This window comes from Myiozetetes cayanensis, unplaced genomic scaffold (genome assembly GCF_022539395.1).
Source record: "Myiozetetes cayanensis isolate MyiCay16 unplaced genomic scaffold, myiCay2020 scf17, whole genome shotgun sequence".
Taxonomy (NCBI): Eukaryota; Metazoa; Chordata; class Aves; order Passeriformes; family Tyrannidae; genus Myiozetetes; species Myiozetetes cayanensis.
In genome coordinates, this window is record NW_026087378.1 from 12,194,759 (window position 1) to 12,214,412 (window position 19,654).

Here is a 19,654-nt window from a genome sequence, read left to right on the forward strand (position 1 = left end):
TGTGAGCTGTGGCATTAGAAACCACTGATTTGATTGTTGCATTACTTATTTATTCTGAGGTTCAAATATTTTAGTGATAGTGTGTATGGTTACTATTTGTAGCAAGAAAACAGTTCTGGGAGAAGGCTGTTAAAGTATCAGCTTATCCTGGTGTCTCCTCTCTACGGGAAAACACTTGAATTTTAAATATTCCTCATAAAAATTTAACAGACTAAATAGTTGCTACTTCATCATTTTTAAATATAAAACAATATAGAGCTTTATAATGCCAGCAGTGTGAAGGCAGCAGAGTGGGTATGGGGTTAATGGTGTGAAATGTAGCCCTTAGCCACGGCAGTCATTCACAGGAGTGCTTTGGGGCAACAGTTGGATGTAGATTTTGAAACTAAACCAGTGTTTAAATCTTTAGCATTTACACAGATGTGGAGGATCTGAAAGAACAAGAAATAGTGAGCAGAATAATGGCGGGACTTCTGGAGAACTACTACGAGTTTTTTGAAAATGAAGAGGAAGATTTTTCATCTACGAATGATTTAAGCTCAATAACTGAGCAGGTAAGGATATTTTGAACAGCAATATGTTATCACTTCACTGTCTGTTATACACATTTATGATTATGAAAGATATATTGAAGTGTAGTTTTTTTAGCCTGCCAAAGGTTTTGAGTGATGTTTCTGATTCTAAGGCTTCGAAATGATGCATTTTCTGTAGAGAGGAACAAGAGTAAATAACAAGCAGTTGCTGGGGAAGGTCACAAGAAACTCTGAATTAATAAAGCCTATCTTACGAGTCCCTCCTCCATTCAGCAAGGCAATTAAGGCAGGTAGGAGGGCAGCTGGTTGATGTTCCCTGCAGCAGAGTCGGTCTGGTCTGCCAGGCGTGGGCAGCGAGCTCGGGATTGAGCAGCTCTGCTGTGGCAGCTCCTCAGCAAACGCTGCAGCTCTGCAGGGTTTGCTGTCTCTGAGCTCTGTGCACCACCATGCCTGGCCCTGGGACCTTCCCCTGGGACCTGCCCCAGCCCTGCTGCCTGCAGGGAGCTGTGGATCAGAGCTGGGCTGGGGCTCCTGCAGCCGGAGGGGCTGTCCCGAGCTGGGGTGGCTGCTCCGTGCCTGGAGCTGGGCTGTGCTCTCATGCTCTGGAATCACTGACTGGGCTGTGCCTCATCGTGTGCTTCAGCCAGAGGGTTTCCCGAGCACAGCAGTGTGTTTGCTGTGTGGTTTTGCTTGGTTTTTCCCCTCAGCTGGAGGGCTGGTGGAGTGTCCCTTTAATGTCGTGGTGTCTCCAGCAGATGTCAACAGTGCACTTGTGTCGGGTGGTGCGGGGGGGGGACAGAAGGGCCACCGTCCCTGCCAGGCACAGCCCCACTGGCAGCTGCCCCCGGTGTGTGGGTGGGCTCGTCTCTGCTTCACTGGCACATCCTCCTGCAGTTACAGAGCAAAACCAGGGACAAGTATGTGTTTTGCCTGGAATGTAGTGCCACGTAACACATTACACCCCTTTTAAAAATTAAACAAGTACTTCCTCTCTGCCTCTTTGTAATCTTCATCTTCTAAAGTTTTAGTTTTTCTTAATTTAGTACTTTTCTTTTACACTCATGGGGCAGATACTATAAAGCATATTTTCTTGAGGCTGCTACTTTAATTTTTGGGTTTGTACCTTTAGAGATCAATCACAGAGGGGCCTTGGGAGTCAATCAGAATCACTTTGTTCTGTTTAGCTTTTCATATTTTAGGCATAGTTGCTTTTTAAAAAACTGAAGGTGTCTTTTCTAGAGTTACCACTTGGATATATTCTTTTACTTTTTAAATTGGTTTTGTATTGCTACTTCAGTGAAAACATGTGTGTTTGGAAACAAAGAAACAAAAATAGACAAGAGGCTTCAGGGAAACTTTGTAAGTGTTCATTCAGTGCTTTAAGGTTTGGATTCCTAGACCTCTGTATTGCCTTCCTTAGAAGGGTTTGAAAAGGCTTCTGATACATGAATAAGGCTTCCTGTGGAATAGAGGAGAATGATCTGTTTTATTCAAAGCAGAAGAAGGGGTCTGTGGTTTGTGACTTCAGTGTGGTCGGGATTTTGTTGTTTGTCCATTCTGCTTGTGTTCATTTGTGGCACTGGAGGTGGTGCTTGCTTTTCAGTTTTTGTTCAGTGTTTCAAAAGTAGCTTTTTAGTGATGTGAAATTTATGGTTTTACATAAAAGCAAGCCCAGTGTGCCTGTTTTATTTTTTTCTCAAAAAGGAAAGTGCTCTACTTTGACACATACATCACTTTCATAATTCTCATGGTCTTTTAATTCCCTGGACCTCTTACAAGGAATTTTTTCAACCCATTAACTTGGATTAAATCTTTTTTAGATCAATGATCTCTTGGAAGAAGAGGAAGATGTAAAGCTTGAGCAGTCTGAAGAACTTCCAGAAGATGGCACAGAGAAACCTGTTGAAAGGCCAGCTGTGGTGCATTTAGATGTGACAGGGAGTCTCTCGGATTCCAGGAGTGTTACAGCATCAACAAGGTAAGTCAGGCCTGCCTTGGAGTTTGGGTTCAAAGTCTGGGTTAGAATTTATTCTGTCAGGATTTTGATGTAAGTGGTGGTGTCTACAAACTGCAGCTTTAGAAGTAGGTGCAGTTCCCATAATAGTAAAATATGGGTTAAAATAACTGTTCCCAGATTCAGCAGAGGGATGCCTGGAGGACTCAGATCGCATTAAATATGGTGATTTATGCAGAGAAAGGTAAAAAGGGCATATTTGAGTGAAACTGGAAAGTGATATTTAAACAGTAAATTTTGTAGCAGAAATAAAGAGCCTGCACATGGTGGATGCAAACCCATCCTGTACCATCTCACCACTCCCTTTGGGTGGGAAATCCTGGGGCTGTCACCTGCAAAGTGTGACACAGGCAGGGATGTTGGAGTGGGAGTCAGCTTTTAAGAGCAATCCTCGCAAAGGAGATGCACAAACATAAAATACTTCCTCTTGGGAGCTTGTCTGCACTTGCTTGTAACACACAAGGTTTTATTTTTAAGCCTGATTTATTTGTACTTAGAGTTTTACATTTACAGATGGTGAATTTTACCTCTTCCCCTCTACAGCATGTGTTTGGTATGGGCACTGCATGGAACAACTTGTGGGGAGGGGTGAGGAGGAATTTAGAATAAAAATGTGACTAAAACCAGCAGAAATGAAGGGAAAATCACAACTAAGTTACTGCCTAAGAATGAGTATTTTCAGGAATGTAGATTTTGGGTTGAAATCTGTTCAGCTGCTGGCAGCACACTTCCTTCTAGGTCATGGCAAGAAGTTGTAAAATATAAAATAATGAGAGAAACATAACTGTTTTGTAATTTAAATTATACTTTAATAGTTAATTATCTTTGCCAGCAATAAAATTGTTTTAATTTTAGTTTCAGTTAAAAGAAAAAAAGAGAAGTTGCAGTTTAACTATTCACAGGTATTAGGTTGCTTCTGGAATGTGTAAACACAGCAGTAGTGACAAACTCATCGTGTTTGAGAGTTTAAATTGGATAGCCTGAAGATGAAAACATTTTTACTTGATGTTTAAGGTTAATTAAAAATGAATAGGCATTAATTATGGTTGGCATTTTACATAATTTGTGGGAAAGGATAAGGAGGAATCCTGGAGAAGAAGGAGAATTTAGACTGCAAAACCAGATCAACTGCAGGAAACATTTAAAAAATTGAAGTGAATGAGAAAGTATTTATTAAACTTTTAACCACTATAAATACTGTGAATTTTACTCCAAACCTAAAAGCTTTTATGTACCTATTTAATGGCCTTTCTTTTGGACTTAGTTTCCTAATGTAAAAAAAAAAAATAATTAAAAAAGTGAATGTTAATGCAGATTTATTGGGATTGTTTATCTCTGTCTTGAGGTAGGACCTGTGGCAACTTATATATAAAAGAGGAGGGGAAGCAGATCTCAAACATAATTCTTTTAACTCCCTAAGCTGGAGTTTTGTTGCATTTTTACTGTTGGATTTTGGGAACCGAATATCTGTATATTTTGGTCTCTCTGTGGAGGAGAAGGAAAAGAAGGCTGAGGCTGCATGTTCTGCATGTTAAATATTGGTTATCTTGATTCATCCAGAGGGGCTCCTGACCTTCCTCCTGGTTATTTGGACTACAACTTGCTTAGAATTTTACTCCCTACCTTTTTTTCTCTGCTCCTTCTGTTTGTGCTTTCTGAAACCTGTGACCTCCCTGCGCTGCCTGGTGTTAATTTGACTTTGAGGTGGAGAGAGCTGGTGGGAACGTGGGTAATCATTAATGCACTTTGATTTAGTGGCTGCTTGCAAATGGGATTTAAAACAAACCTGTTGAGTGATCTGGGAGCCCGTCTTCCCCAAGGCAGGGAGCATTTGTTGCACCCAGGTTGGGACTGTGCATGGAAAGGAAACTTCTCCTTCACCAGGAGCCTTTTCCCCACGGCTCTTTTTGGGTTTTGATGTCCTGACTTCTGGGGAAAAGAATCGCTGACTCAGCACTGCAGATGAATTTTAAGACTTGCTGTTGAAATAACTGCTTCAGGCTCCTTTCTCTGTCATTATTCCAAATTTGTCAGCACTGTGCCTTGCCAAGCAGTATTTGCTGTACTCGTGCAGTTCATCTCAAATACTGTCAGTCAGAAGTCTAACATAAAAAACCCTTTGTTTTGGGGCTTTTCAGAAACTTTATGTGTAAAAATACAAGATATGGCATTTGAGTTGTATGAACAGTTTGCTTTGTTACTGTTAAATGCAGTGAGGGGGCAACATCCTCATTACTTCTGTGATATTTTTGTTAACCCTTTTGTGATTTAATTAGAGAGAGGTGATAATATTAACAGCTACCCAGCCAGACAAAATGCCCGGTAAGGCTGACCAAATATTAACACCTGCCTGAATTACTGGAAAATACATTCCTATTTTCGTGCAGTGCTGTTTTTTATTCCTACTTCCACCCTGGCAAATCTGTAAACAACACGTTAGGAAAGCTTTCAAGTGTTGATTGGGCAGCTTATTGTCAGGAGTGACCTCATGTTGCAGTCGATTTCTATTTAGACTGCAGGCTTTAGTGCAGCACTCCAGAAGTGCCAGCCCCCGGAGCCCGGCGAGCACCATGCACAGCCAGCAGCCAACAGCTCGCTTTGCTGGCTTCCAGATGAAGCATTTTTACCTCAAGTGCTCGTTTGGGATAGCCAAGATAATCAGAATGGCCTGTAAAGTTCTCCTGCACAGGTAAATCTGCGGAAGGGAGGATGTCGGTTTCGATGGGGTTTGTAGTTAAGGCTTTTTTTTAACTTTGAAACTGCAGGAGGTTAAATGTGTTTTGGAGATTGTTTCATTTCATAGTATGTCAGAACTGATTATTTGAATGAGATAGAGGAATCTGTGTACAGTCAGGAAATTACCAAGGATAACTTGGACATATTTTTATCTCTAGTTAATATATTTTTCTACTCGAGGTGTGTTTTTCCCGGGACCTTTTGTGGGTAGGGAGGCAGTGCAGAAGGGGTCCTTAGGAGTGGGTTGGCATTATGAAACAAAGATGTTTACCTTGCTGTGTCTTGCTGTGTCATGCTGCGTTCAGGCTCTGCCTGGCAGTGTAAATTAGAGCTTTTCAAAAGTACCCCCGAGCTGTGCAACGTGGGCTCGGGAGCTGGAATTGGCTTTTTAACCACGATTGACACACTTCGTGCAGAAAGGGCTTAATTGCTCAAGTGATTTAGTTGAAGGTGTAAGCTATCCTTTCTGTAGTAAGAGGATTCTCCAGGCTTTGCAATAGTGCTGATTTATGCCCAGCTTTTGCTGAGTCCCTCTCAGGCACCTGCAGGTGTTGAATAAAAGCACCGGAGAACCGTCCTGTGCTGGGGGCTGAAGGTTACACACCGAGATGGAAAATTTTGTTGTGAACCGTGGCTGAGATCATCTGCATTCTTGGGAGATGAGTTTGATTCTCCCTGATCTTGACACACTTCCTCATTGTCTCAGGTGGTAAAATAAAAGGATTTCAGGTCATCAGTTACCTATAAATAGTGTTTGTACTTGTGCCCTTGAATTGAGTTTTTCTTGCTCTCTTTTGCAGTTAGTGTGTGGCACTGTTCTGTGCTCTGATTGCCTCTTTTTTCCTCCCAATATGTCCTAAGAGTGACTATTTTAATAGTAAATGGATTTCAATGTACATAATTATGTATTAATACCTTTAGAATGTGAATATACTTTTTATAATGCAGCTTTAATAGAACTTATTAAGATGGATACGTAAAACTACATTTTTGTGGTTTGGAACATTACTGGTTTTTTACTGAGAGTCTTTGTCATGCTCCTTCTCTCTCACCTTGTTCGTGAAGCTCAACTTACAACTTCATATCTTCATTTTTTGATTTCAAGTATTGTCAAAAAAAAAGTGTTCATCAGAAAATTTACTTCGTCCAAGTAATAGGACTATGCTGAACTTCTGTGCACAGAAATACCAGTGAAATATAAATATATTTAACAGTAAACTTATTTACTTATCACTATTTTTTTGTTGTTGCAAAGAAAAATACCAAAAAAGTCAGTGGCTACAAGATCTGGCTTCTCTTTCAGGTGTTTTAATTTCCCATTTTGAAATGATAGTTAAGTGCTGCCTTTGGAATAGATCAGTTTTCGTTTCTCACCCAGGCAAACACACACACAACTCATGGAATGAGCTTGATTCCCAGCAAGTTTCCATTAAAAAAAAGGCAAATAAAATAAAGGAAAAGCCTCTGTGAGCACCTCTGTGAGCCGTGGTGGGTTTCAATGCAGTGCACTCTGCTGTTGGCGCAGTTCAAGGTGTTTAAGGCAATATTTTTAAATAAATACCTTAACCACTGTTTAACTGAAAGTCCTTTATTGCTTGTGTTTCATCTACTTGGAGGAATAAAAAAAAAAAAATTAGCAAGTCTGCTTGAGGTGGTCTCCCTCTGTGGTGATGGAACCAGTGATAAACCTGGTAAGGTCTGACCAAGATGTTCTTGGCTGGATTAAGACTCCTCTTAGGTAAACAGAGAGACTCTGCATTTTTTATTGCAAGTCAGGCTCATATCAGAACTGCCTTGCAGAGGTTCAGTTCTCCAGGGCAGTGACAAACTGCCTCGTGTTTCAGGGTTTACCTTATGCATTCATGGAAATAATATTTAAAATCAGCTCTGTCTGGCAGCAGGATTGTTGCGTGGTAAAGGATAGACTAAAATCTCTATTTTCATCTTTTAGTTGCCTGTAAGTTTTTAAAACACTTGTTTACCTCCCCACCTCTGAGTTAAAATTCAATTAGTATTTACTTCTTTCTGAGTGAGGTGTATATTTTGCAACTCACTGCTTTTTATAGTAGATTTTTTTCATCTTTCATTTTATTCTTACCGTATTTACTGTCACTTTGACCAAAGTTTTGAGTATTCTGTTTCTAATGAGAAAACTTTGATCATGGTCATGGAAAATTCTAGAGGGATCACATACACATAAATTAACTTACTTGTGTTAGTTGGGCTGATTTCCACCCTTCCTAACACTCCAGAGGATTTGAGGATTCTGGGCTGAAGTGGCCTGTGCTGGGACATTTCCAGATGTTTTCCAAATGTCTAACTCCTGTCCCAAAACCTCTGGAAGGTGGTGCCTGCCCCTGAAAGGTTGGTAGCTGTGCTCAGAGAGTGTTGCAGAATCAGATTATGCAACAGCCTGACAGGCAGGGAAGGACCTGTGGAGGAAAGCAGAGTAATATGGAATTTGCTTTAGGCAGCCAAGTTAAAATCTGCATTCTTAAGCAAGGTGTCAGGAAAATGTTTGATTATAAAGTGATTAGTGTTTCCCATGGGAAAGACCACACATCTGAGAGCTTGGAGCTTCACAGTACACCAAGTGTTGGCTCTTGGGAGACAGAAATCTGCATTGCTGCTTCTGCAACTTTGTCTTGTGATGGTGCTCCTTCAGATTTCATCATTTAAATAATAAAGGGACTGCAAATCAGGGTGTTCTTTACATGTTTATTCTGCTTTTATTAGCTGCATCACATGCAATCTTTAAGTATTTTCTAAGTTGCTTTCCAAGACTTTTATTTAGTGTGGTAAGTTTTTGTGTTACATTAACTTATTTCTTCTTTATTGCAGTGCTCATATCTCTCCCATAAGTATCTTGCCAGCCTCTGCAGAGTAAGTAAAATGAAAATATAAAATGTCTGAATGGTGCTGTTACTACATCCCTACATTCTTTCAAAAAATAGAGTAATTTTGGTGTTTTTGTGTGCAAATGTGGAGGGAAAATAGAAACACAGCTTCAGAGTTAAAATGGGATTAAATAGTTAAAGATTTTTACAGGGCAGATTTTCTATGAGTGTCTGTGTGTTTGGGCTGAGCTGGCTAAGGAGCATTCTTAAAAACAGAACAGTCTGTTTTTAAGGAATGCTGTTCTTTTCTTGGTGAATCTTTGGATACATTCTGTGTCCTTCATCAGGTGCTTGGCACAGGATTTTACTGCCACATTATTATATTAGGCTTTTATAAGGGTTTTTTGCATACTTATTAAAAAACAGTCATTGTAATGTGTTGATTCCTCTTAAAACACTGTTGATAGACTTCACAATACTTTATGTAAATATTATGAAATAAAAACCAGTGTAGTAATTTCCACTGCCTTTTTGGAAGAGTTAGTCTCTTTTTGCCTTGGAGTGCTTGTCATCAAAGATTTCTGTGGTGTAAAGTTTCTCTCTGCCTTTCTGCATAGCTGATCAATGCAAAAGGAGAGTTTTTCACAGGAATTTTCTCTCTCTCTGCTCTTTAGCATTTTAGAAAGAACAATCAGAGCAGCTGTGGAACAGCATCTTTTCGACCTGCAGAGCAGCTTAGATAACGATCTGAAACATATCCAGCAACACAGACTGGGCTGTAACAGTGAAGAAAAAAATCCCAGTGGGGATGAGGAAGGATCTAACAACCAGTAAGACTTTGTTCTGTCTGCAATGAACTCTGTAGAACTGTATATCTTAAGTCTTCCAAAAACACCTACCCAAATCCCCCTCCTCAACCCAAAAGTTACAACTTTTACTGTTGACTTTTGATTTTAAAACAAATCAACTTCCATCTGTTGCTATTAATCAACAGCTCCTGAAGCAAGTATTTTAAATTTTAAGTGGCACAAGAACTTAAAATTACCCAAGTGCTTTCCTTCTTACCTCACTGATGTGACTTATGACAAAATCTTACATAATAAAGCTATTGGAGGTGCTGTTTAAGTTTCTTTACCCTGTCTTTTCATGTCAGCATAGATATTTTACTGCTCTGGCTACCAGTGTCAATGAAACAGCCAAAAATGGATAGAAAGAGCACTGTGAGGTCTATTTGCATAGTGTTTCAGCCTCATTTGATCAGCTTTTATTTTTGTTGTAACTCATGCCACGTTCTGACTGTAGTGATTGCCATGACAACATTGAGAAGCTGGTACAGTTTGGTGCTTTATTAAAAATAAGTAGTCATGATATAATACCCAGGCTCCAAAAACCTGTTGTTAAGACTCCAGGACCTCAGTTCCTTGGTTGCTCAGAACCTGGAACACATTCAGTGTTCAGAGACTCAAAATTGTTCAGTCTTTACTGGTTTTAAAGTCCCATTTGTGACAAGAGGCCAGAGTCAAGTCAGCGGTCAATCATAAAAGTAATAATCATTACTGGCAAGGATCAGTTAAACCTGAGTTTTAGTGTTGGAGATTTAATGCCTTTGAAGTCATTTACAAGTGGGTGATTGCCTGGAAGTCCTGGAGCAGCTGAATTCCTTCAGTCCCAGCGTAAGCTCTTTAAAGGTTGGGCTGATTTCAGAGACGGAGGCTCCAAGTGCCACCGCTGCTGATTTGAAACCAATACCCTCCTCTGGCACAGGGACTGTTCCAAATGCTTCTGATCATCTTCCCCCGTGGATTAACTGTAAGACAGGATAGCTGATACCTTTCTTCACTGTGCTTGTCTGGGTTCCCTAAAGCAGCAAACTGTGCATGAGGCAAAGACACAGCTCCGTGAAGAGCTACAGAAAGCAGAGGGCCAGGAGAAAGTTCTTAGAACTGACTTAGCTGATGGCTGGAGTTAAGGAAAAATAGTTAAAATGTTGATTTCCAGTCCATCCTGTTTAGTATCTCCACATCTGATAAGAGAAGAAGCTTTTTTAAAGTAGTTTTGTGAGTGAGAAGAAGGAAGGCAAAGGCTTGTGATGAGCTCCACAGGCTCATGTGGGAACGGGGATGGTGGCACATAAAGAGTATGTGTGAGTACAAAGATGGTGTAAATTACTTTCAGTCTGGTTGTACTGTTAAAAGCCTCAAACTGAATTCTAGGAAGAATTCAATGTTAGAAATAATGGGACTTCTCACTGGAGGGAAACACAGTGGTAGTAGCTGTAAACTAACTGGCCCCAGCACTGAGAGGAGTGTGGTCACAGCAGTGTTATCAGAACACAGCAGTTCCAGTATGTCCTTGCTTCTGGCTGGTGTGCTTTTATTCCTCAGGTCAGCATGGTAAGTGTGGGGTGTATGCCTGGCCATTCATACAAGAATCAAATAAATGCATTTTACTATGTCTGTCACCTACTGATGTTGAAAACAAGTAGGTGTAAACTACATAAATAATTAAATTTGCCTACAGGTGATTATAATTGTAGATACTACCAGTAACTTTGGTAAGAATAATTCTGTTCAGAAATGAAAACCACAATACCCTGGTGTTTGATATTGTTTAGAAGCAAAAAAAAAAGTGTGGAGTTAGAGTTTTTTTATTCTTTTCCTTTCAAGGGTGGAATTACAGGTTCCTAAAGTCTTTCTGTTCTTACATTTAGGAATGATGTTATTGAAGATAATGACACTGGCAGCAATGAAAACACAGGAGACTGCTCTGAAGTATTGGTTTGCACTGATTTAGACAGTGAAGCTATGAAACATGAAACTGGAACTGGGGAAGAAGAAAGCATTCAGGTGAGAGGAAGAGTCTCCTGTATATCAAACCATAAGTTGCTGTGACTTTTTCATGCTTTAGAGATCCAGATCTTCCTGATTTAGAGATCACCAGGTTTTCTGTGTAGCACTACCTGGTGCTGTTGCTCTGTGCAGTCAGCGATCTCCTCTGCTGTGCCACAAGTTTTGTGTGTTTTGGTGTGAATTGTTTGCACCCTGACTGATGTTTCTCTCTCGGTCTTTCACAGGTACCAGCCCTTCCTTCTGCTGAGGTAAGTCAGGGTATATAGCACTGGTTAGAACAGCCTCTGTGCTAGGAGAGGCTCCCTGGGGAGCAGAAGATGTAGAGCAGTGATTGCAGCACAGCCCACACTTAATCCCCTTGCACTGGATCAGGAAGGGGTTGGACTCACCTTGAGACTCCGCAGCCTCTTGACTGTGCTTGTGCTAGGAAGGTGTGGGTTTGTAAATAGCTCATTATTACAGCCTTTTCTCTCTGGCTCTGGTTTATTCCGTGATGGGCAGGGCTGGCCTGTTCTTTTCAGCACATCTTCATCTCTTCTCTAGTTGGAAAGGGTTCTGCCACTTCTCCTTGGGCCTCTTTGCTTGGCTGTTTGCTCCTGCTGTGCTGATGGCTTGGGTCCCTCCAGACTGTTGTGTACTCCTAAAATTCTTACACTTGAGGTGTTCAGGGAAAGAGAACACCTGGACTGGTGTCCTCCAAAGCTTCAATTCCAAAGCAGAAAAGTCTTGTCTAGTGTGCTGCATGAGCACATACTGGCATGTAGTGTTAAAATGCTTGTAAAAATAAAATACTTGGTTGTATTTTTTAAAAATTGTTTTACTCAGAAAGTACAATGTTAATGATACTTGAAGTGGCTGTTGAAGTTCTTAAAGCAGCTGAAACTGTAAACAACAAACCACAAGATAATTAGGTGCCACAGACTTAATTTTGGCTTTGCTTTCAGATATTATGCTTGAATTGAATAATTTCGTGTCAGTGAAAGGAGCAAGTGTTGTGTGCACTCTGAATGGGAGCCCAGTATTGGAGCAGCTGTAAATATTGAAAGAATTGTTTGCCCTATACAACAAACTCACCTCAGCTTTGCTTTGAGCTGCAGATTGTTAGATCTTCACGTAAAATCAAATGGAAAGGTTTGGAGTTTGTATGGCCTGGATTTCTGATGATGGCCTGAACTGCAGCATTTTTTATCAGTGAGCAGAGATCAGTCTCATTCTGGGTATCTTTGTGTTATCAAGCAATGCTGTAAAATATGTGCTGACAAAAATGAAATCAAGGATAACAGTAATATGCAAGAAAATAGAAATTTTTTTACCACTCCACCATGCAGCTGTGAAATAAGCCTTTCTAATGAAACAAAAATTCAAATCTGTAGTTCCTTATTTATTTGGTAACACTTTTGTTGTTACAAATCCAAATCATAAATTCTGTGGGTAGAGAAGTTTGGTTTACATGTGTGGAGAACTTTCTACAATGGTTTTCAGCTTCTTGCCTTGGAGTCCATAAATCTTCCTGAGGGTTTCCTGAAAGATAACTAGATAAGCAAACCTATTATTAAATGAACTAGAAGAATTTTATGGGTCTGTGAACTTGAAAAGATAGGAATGGGTGCTGTAGCAGTGAAACTGTGAGTTGTTTTTATGCAAAAAAGCCTTTCTGGGGTGGAGTGTTGGTTTTTTCGGTGTTTGTTTCTTCCTTCTTGTTAATACTTAATTTCAAACATTACTGAGAAGTTTTATCTTGTGGGGAGAGGTTAAAGGGAAATACAGGGATTCCCCTGTGTGGAGAGTCTGAGGAGAGCATGGAAGGCTGCAGGAAAAGAGAGCTGTGCATGTGAGCTCTTCTTTGGCCCTGGAATGGAAACACAAGCAGCTGTTTCCACAGCTACAGTAAATGTGACTGTGCAAGACTTGCCCAGCTCATCTCCAGGGTGGAAATTATCTGCTGGAGTATGACGAATGCACTGCAATTAAAAATTGTTTCCCCAAATTGGAATTTGACTCAAGGACTGAAATAATGGAAACAGAATAGTGGAGTTTTTTCTGCTAAGGGTGAATATTGCTGTCAGCAGTGTCAAAGTGGCAACTGTTGGTGTATTTGAACTCTCCTGGTAACTTACTTTTATATTCAGATACTTTTTGTGAGAACTTCATAAAGTCTAAACCCAAATGACTTATTTTATATTTCAAATTTCTTATATTCCCCCCAAACACGACTCTTTTTGAAGAAATCAAGTCCTGGGCTTTGACAGAAACACTTAGAGCAGTCAGTCATCCCATGCCAACTTTTAGTGGACAAAATGGTGACATGGATTCATCTGAACTTGTTCTGTGAGATGGTGTCATAGAACTGCCAGCATTTCTTCATCCCCTTCCAATTCTGTTGCAGCTTTATTTAGTAACAGGGATTAGTAGCTCCTTTTGGAAAGTCTGTCAGAGTTGTTGCATTTCATTTATGCACAGGGCAACATCCAACCCAGCTGTTTTCAGGACTAGGATGTACCAACTGCCATGATTTTAGTCCCCCCAAACTTCACTCTATGGTTGACAATCTGAAGTAGAACTTTCATTGGAGAAATAATAAAAAATGGTTTATCTGGAGATGGGAAGCCATTGTCTGAGTTCTGGTGATTAAAACACCCGAGCACTGGCCATACTTTAGCTGTAAAATTACTACATGCTTAAAAAGTAGGATTTCCAGCCTACCACATTAGAAGTTTTTAGTTCTTGAGGGTATCTTGTGGTCAGAGATGATTATGGAAATGTTTTCAGCTGGGAATGCCATCCCTAAATCTTCTAAACGTCCTTTTTGCCAACAGGCTGCAGATGTATTATTGCAACCATGTGATGAAGATGCAGATGTTGATGGAGAAAATAATAGTGAAAGGTTTGTGTTTTTCTGTACCCACTGACATGGCAGGATTTGCAACTATCAGTTTTGAAATGTAGAGAGTATCAACTGTCACTTGTTACAACTTAATGTGAGGGAGGTGAACTAAACATATCACTTTTCACATATGAAAGAAAACAGGATAAGATTGAGTTACCTTTTTATGATCATGATATAAAAGGCATGGAACTTTATGTGCTTGAAAGAGAAAATAATTATAAGCCTATATGATATGGCTTTTTTTTTTTTTTTTTTTTTTGAACAATCCTATGTTCTGGGCAAGAGAAGCAGAAGAAGGAAAAGTTATTTTCTTTAAAATTTTTTGGCACATTTTATTGCTCTTAGTGATTGAAGAATTAATGCTAGTAACAGTGAGTAGCCAGTAAGCTTTGTTAATTTGTAATTTTGAGTTCAGCACTGATTGAAATTTCAGTTTGAGTTGAATTGGGTTTTAAAATATATACCCCCAGTTTGAGAATAAAGTTCTGAGCTGTTTTTGTTTCCAGCTTGGTTCAAGCCCAATTATTTCCATGCTTCAGCTTGATATTCCCTATGAAGATCACAGAGGGGGGAAAAAAATAATGTAACTTTTGTTCCCCAGAATTTCCATTATTACTTTAAGAAAATTCATTTTCTATCTGCTAAAATGGCCTGGGGTTTGTGAGAATAAAATTTAAGGGGAGTGTGTGGTGTTTATTGTCCATTAAGAACTTGTATTTAAAATAACTTGGTCTGTGTCTTCTTTGTAGGGAAAATAGTATATTGCTTGATGGCAATGATAGAATATCTTCAGAGATAACTCTGGTAAGATGATAATTTCATTTATATACAGATACACAGTGTCCTATAAACTTTTATGAAATACAAATGTGAAGAAAACCAGTAAATTTAACTTTTAACATCTCCCATTGGCTGCCCTGCTCCAGGGCTTGTAAAACCTCTGTTAGAGATCCCATCACCTCACTGCACAGAAATTTGGGGCAGCAGAGCAAACTTATACTTATGCATCTCATGCAAGGAATGTTTTGTACTGTAAATAGTTGCCTCCTGTTGGGAGGTGTGTGTTTATAATTCCTGCAGTTTGAAAAGATACTTTTTTTTTCCCCCCGAAAATTTCCGGAAGTGCTGGAACTGAATAAGGATGGATTTCCAGTTGTTAAGTAGTAACAAAATTGTTCTGTTACTTAACTACAGGATTCAAGTAGCAAGCCTTGTGACCTGAATGCAAACACTGATGCCGAGGTGCCGGGGGATGGCAGCGTCGATGGCTCCGAGGAAGCTCCGGGGGTCCAAGTGCCACGTCTGGATCTCAAGAACGTGTCCGATGGTGACAAATGGGAAGGTAATTTTCACCCTTTAGCTCACAGTACACTCAGCTAGGAATGATAAAGGGAACATTTTACAAAGCAGAAGCAGCAGACAAACAACTTACACTTCCTTTTGTTTGATCTCAACAACACGTTCCTCGCCACGTGGAACGATCGGCCGAGTCTGACACAGGTACCGTCTCAATTCAGAGCTATCTGCAACTTAATTAAGGACCTTGAAAAAGTCTAAAGGAAAAATGGTCAAAGGAACAACTAAAGAAAGAGAAAAACCCCCCCCCAAGTTTCATTCTAGGTGGTTTGGGTTTGGTTTTGCTTTTTACTGTTTTTAAATTGTCTAATGGTTCCTTGACCCCGAGCCTCTCATCCAAGTCTTTAGAAACGCTTTAATTATGTCATATAGTTAAAATTCACAGTGTTTTGTTTGTCTTTTTTTTTTTTTTAATGCAAACTACTGAAGTTCTAATCCTAGCTGAGTTTGACCTAAAATCACTGAACTGCCAATTTGTATATCAGTTATTCTGAAATGTCTGTTGGTTGTTTTGTTTAAAACATCAGAGATGTCAGTTGTTGGTTTTCATGTCATTGGACAACTGGAAACAGCTCTAAATTTTCAAATAATGGCTAAAGTTGCAGGTGGACATTATTTCTGTGCCTCTTCTCCCTCCATTATTTGGATTTTAGGAAAAACAAAATACTTGAAACATAATTTTCTCTCAGATAGGATTCCTTATGTTTTTACCCTTATTCTTCATGGCCTTCCAGGCTTGGCAACCCCCTGAGCTTGTGACTTTACTGAATTTTGTTGTTCAAATATCTGGTAATAACTGATTAGACTGTTGCTTTACTTAAATACACCATAACCCCTTTGTAACCAGAGCAAAACACTCCCAGCGATATCTTCTTTTCAGAATACTTCTTCTTGTGTGTTCCTTACATCCCATTTCCTCTGCCTGGTGTTGATGTTGGGAGTTATCACTCCTTTGTTAGCACTCCTAACAAAGAATCAGTTGCAGTGTCAGAAATATTAGAATTTACAAAGCTGGCTGTGTGTCCTGTGACTGTGCAGCTCAGAGCTGTGTGTCAGCACAAACAGCTTTGTCCTGCAGCTCAAGTGGTGGTAACTTCATTGATAATTTGTCACTGGTGTTGACTGTTTTCCAAATTAATTGCCTTCCTGAATCCATAGTGCCCTTATAACCGCTTTACAAATGATGAGGTTTGCAGCTTCATTAGATTTGTGCAATATTTGCTGGTTGGTGGTTTTGAACCCCAGCAAACTGCACATTCAGGGTATGTCATGCACAGAGAGGTCGATTTGCAGGCATCCAAAAACACTGAGTCCAGATTTTCATTCTTCTTGCCCAAGTTAATAACTGTCTAAAGTTATTATAAGAACCCTGCTTATGTTCTTGGTGTTTTATTTACATTAGTTGCTTACTTGCACATTACATTTTGTTGCATCCTCTATTTGTGCTAATCTGATTTAATATGTATTCTCAGAAGGTTTGTGGCTTCCATTTTCATTATTTCCTTAAATCTGCTCATGAAAAATTGCTTTGGTTTTACTTGATGACCCTTCCTTTGAAAAGAAAGTAGCATATTATATAAATTTATATTATAAGTTTCCTGGTACTGAATCATGATCTTTTGCAAGGTGTTACTTCATTGTGAGGTATTTTAACTTTGGCTGTTCCTCAGTTCTTTTTAGGGTGGTTTTTAGGATCTCAGCCTTCCAAGGCGCTGCAAGTCCTTGTGGTATTCCAGTGGAGTGACTTTGTTGAGAAATCTGTAGCAGTCCAAATTTTGTGATAAGATTTGGGTTATTAAAGCCCATCTAGTAGAAAACTGAGTGTGAAAACAAACATCAAATGTTTGCTGGTTTAAGGCAAAAATGCAGAGTGGTTAATTTATTTCTAAGTATTTTTTTCTGCATTTGCCCTGCTTTTTGGAAATCACCACCATCTCTATTATTTACAAACTCTGGGCAAAAACGTATTTACAACTTGTCTTTCGTTCTCATGAGGGTGCATGAAACTCTTATTAAAAACTACAAAAAACCTTTACTATTCCTGTATCAATTCCTTATAAACCTTTGCAGTAAAAAATTCCAATTGGCCAAGGACTGAGCACCTCACCTTCCACGGGCATTGCTTGGAAGCTGAGAGTGCTCAGGGCCTGGCCCGAAAGATGGGATATGTTTTTTTTTTTTCCCCTGGTACTGTATCTTCCTGCTTTACATGTGATGTATAGTTTGTTCTGACTGTGCTGTGTGTTCACTTTAGTATTTTTTGCCATTCTTTTTCATTTATTAGCGCCATGCCCTATCACTTTCCCCCTCATTGATTTCAAAACAATGCATCTGCAGAGAGAAGGGGAGGGTAAGTATGGTTCGCCATACGTTCAGTTATCTGCCTTTTGATAGTTTATGGTTTGCTTTCTGACTAACCCTTCACCTGCTGTCCCTTATATCTTGGGAATATTCTGATCTGCAGTTTTTTGGTTTTGTTTTTGGTTTTTTTTTTTTTTTTTGGTTTTTTTTTTGTTGATTCCAAAAGGGTCCCCTTCTTGTATCTTGTACTGTGCAAAACAGGCGAGATCGTGGCTGAAAAATGAGACCAAAAAAAAAAAATTCCCAATCATACTTAGTAAATACACGATGGAAAGCAGGTACAAGGGTTATTTTTTTTATTATTATTATTTTTAATTTTTTTAAAGATTACTTTGTGGGTTTTTATTGTTGTTCTGCACACTTTGAACCCAGTTTTCAAATTTCTGATGTGAACTGGAAAAATATAAGACAGCACTTTGAAAGGAAAAGGGAGGGGTGGGATTTTAAATTCACGGGCTTGGAAGACCATGTTGGCTTTTTGTTAGACAGTAAGAAAACAATGTCAGAGAATTCTGAAGGGATGTTAGGGATGAACTTTTCACAGGGATTTGAAAGGATTGATTGTTTTGGAATCTCCTTCCTAAAAAAAATCACCTTCCACAAATTAAGAAATCTCTTTTTCTCAGTGGTGTCAAGACAGATTTAATCTTAAAACCTCAACAACGCTCTTCTAAAAAGACTTAAGTAGATGGGCATTGTACCTAAAGAGAGGTACTGTCAGGGTTACCTTCTTCAAAATCAAGAGGACAATCTTTCCCAGTACATGCAAATGGTATGAAAACCATTTGCCACAGCCAGATGTTGCAACGGACAATAACTACATTCTCCTAATTTTGGATTTCTGATACCTAAATAAGGCTCTTTTACACTGTTGAACTGCTCAGAAATGCATACTCCCAAGATACACTTTGAAAAAGGGATCCTAGTGTGCATACTTCATTTCAGTACCTTTTTCTTTCAGTTCTATGACAGAAATTTGTAGCTTTCTGATGTATTTCAATGTTTTTATCCACTTTGTGTATTGACACCACATCCTCTATAGCATACAAGACTAAGCATTGGGTACTCATTTTTGTTTCCTTTTGACTCTCCTTTCTAATTCTCTTAACAGAAAAGTACCATTTTGTGTCCTTTCTTTTTTTTTTTATCTTCTAGATCCATTTCCTGCTTTCAAATCTTGGCAGGAGGACAGTGAGTCTGGAGAAGCTCAGCTCTCCCCCCAGGCTGGAAGGATGACTAATCATCCCTTGGAAGAGGACTGTCATCCCATCTTGTCACATCGCAGTTTGGATTTTGGGCAAAGCCAGCGTTTCTTACACGATCCAGAAACTTTAGATTCTTCATCCAAAGCACTTTCTTTTGTTAGGTGGGTATTTTCATGCAGCCCAGTGGGTTTGGGGGCAGGAGAGGTTACTGCCAGGATAAAAAAAAACCAAAAACAGGAGTTTAAGAACCTCGTGGGTTTTTTCGTGATGTGAATTAATTGAAGCCCAAGGTCAAACGCAGCATTTTGTGGCCACTTGACTGTCCTGCCTGCCCAGGAACTGCCAGGGTGAGTGAGGCCAGAGGTTCAGCTGGGGTGCTGTCACATCTCTCCAAGTGGCCACTGACCGATGCTGAGGGAAAGAGTATAAAAATAGGCCAGGTTTGCAGGCTTTTCCCTGCCATTTGGGCAGGACTTCTGACAACCAGCTGCAGTGGCACTTCCTGGGCTGAAGGAAGTATTTATAGCCTTTGTTTACCAGGCTTTGCTGGTCTCTGATTTCATGTGAGCTCTGGGGTTTTTTTCCCTTTAGTTTATGAAAGCAGAGTTGTCACTAAACGAGCTGCAGGTTATTTGTGTGGCACTGGGGAGTGTGACCCTCCCAAACTGTGCAGAGACTGACCTGCAGGAAAGTGCTGATGCAACAGCTGTTCTCCTCATTCTGAAGCTAATAAGGATCTACACTAGTAGATTATTAGATTAGTATTGCTAATATCTTGAACTAGATGTCACTGGCTGTGTTGAGGCATCTTTCAGGCACCTTGTGTAATAGGTGTGCTAGAAAATTCTCCTCTCAGTCTTGAAGTAAAAAAGGTAT

The 19,654-nt window shown here is 39.7% G+C and overlaps 1 protein-coding gene across 7 annotated transcripts in view; it reads left to right on the plus strand.

The window, feature by feature from the left end:
* Positions 1 to 19,654, plus strand: part of FAM13B (family with sequence similarity 13 member B) — a 44,002-nt gene that overhangs the window by 14,960 nt on the left and 9,388 nt on the right. For 5 of the 7 annotated variants that reach the window (XM_050311900.1, XM_050311894.1, XM_050311899.1 and 2 more), the window contains exons 6-16: positions 410 to 554; positions 2,354 to 2,511; positions 8,125 to 8,166; positions 8,795 to 8,950; positions 10,831 to 10,966; positions 11,194 to 11,217; positions 13,786 to 13,853; positions 14,606 to 14,660; positions 15,051 to 15,198; positions 17,497 to 17,562; positions 18,729 to 18,939. In XM_050311900.1, the coding sequence (XP_050167857.1) occupies positions 410 to 554; positions 2,354 to 2,511; positions 8,125 to 8,166; positions 8,795 to 8,950; positions 10,831 to 10,966; positions 11,194 to 11,217; positions 13,786 to 13,853; positions 14,606 to 14,660; positions 15,051 to 15,198; positions 17,497 to 17,562; positions 18,729 to 18,939 (1,209 nt within the window). The remainder of the gene's footprint in view (positions 1 to 409; positions 555 to 2,353; positions 2,512 to 8,124; positions 8,167 to 8,794; positions 8,951 to 10,830; positions 10,967 to 11,193; positions 11,218 to 13,785; positions 13,854 to 14,605; positions 14,661 to 15,050; positions 15,199 to 17,496; positions 17,563 to 18,728; positions 18,940 to 19,654) is intronic. The other 2 variants (XM_050311898.1, XM_050311901.1) reach the window with 1 other exon arrangement.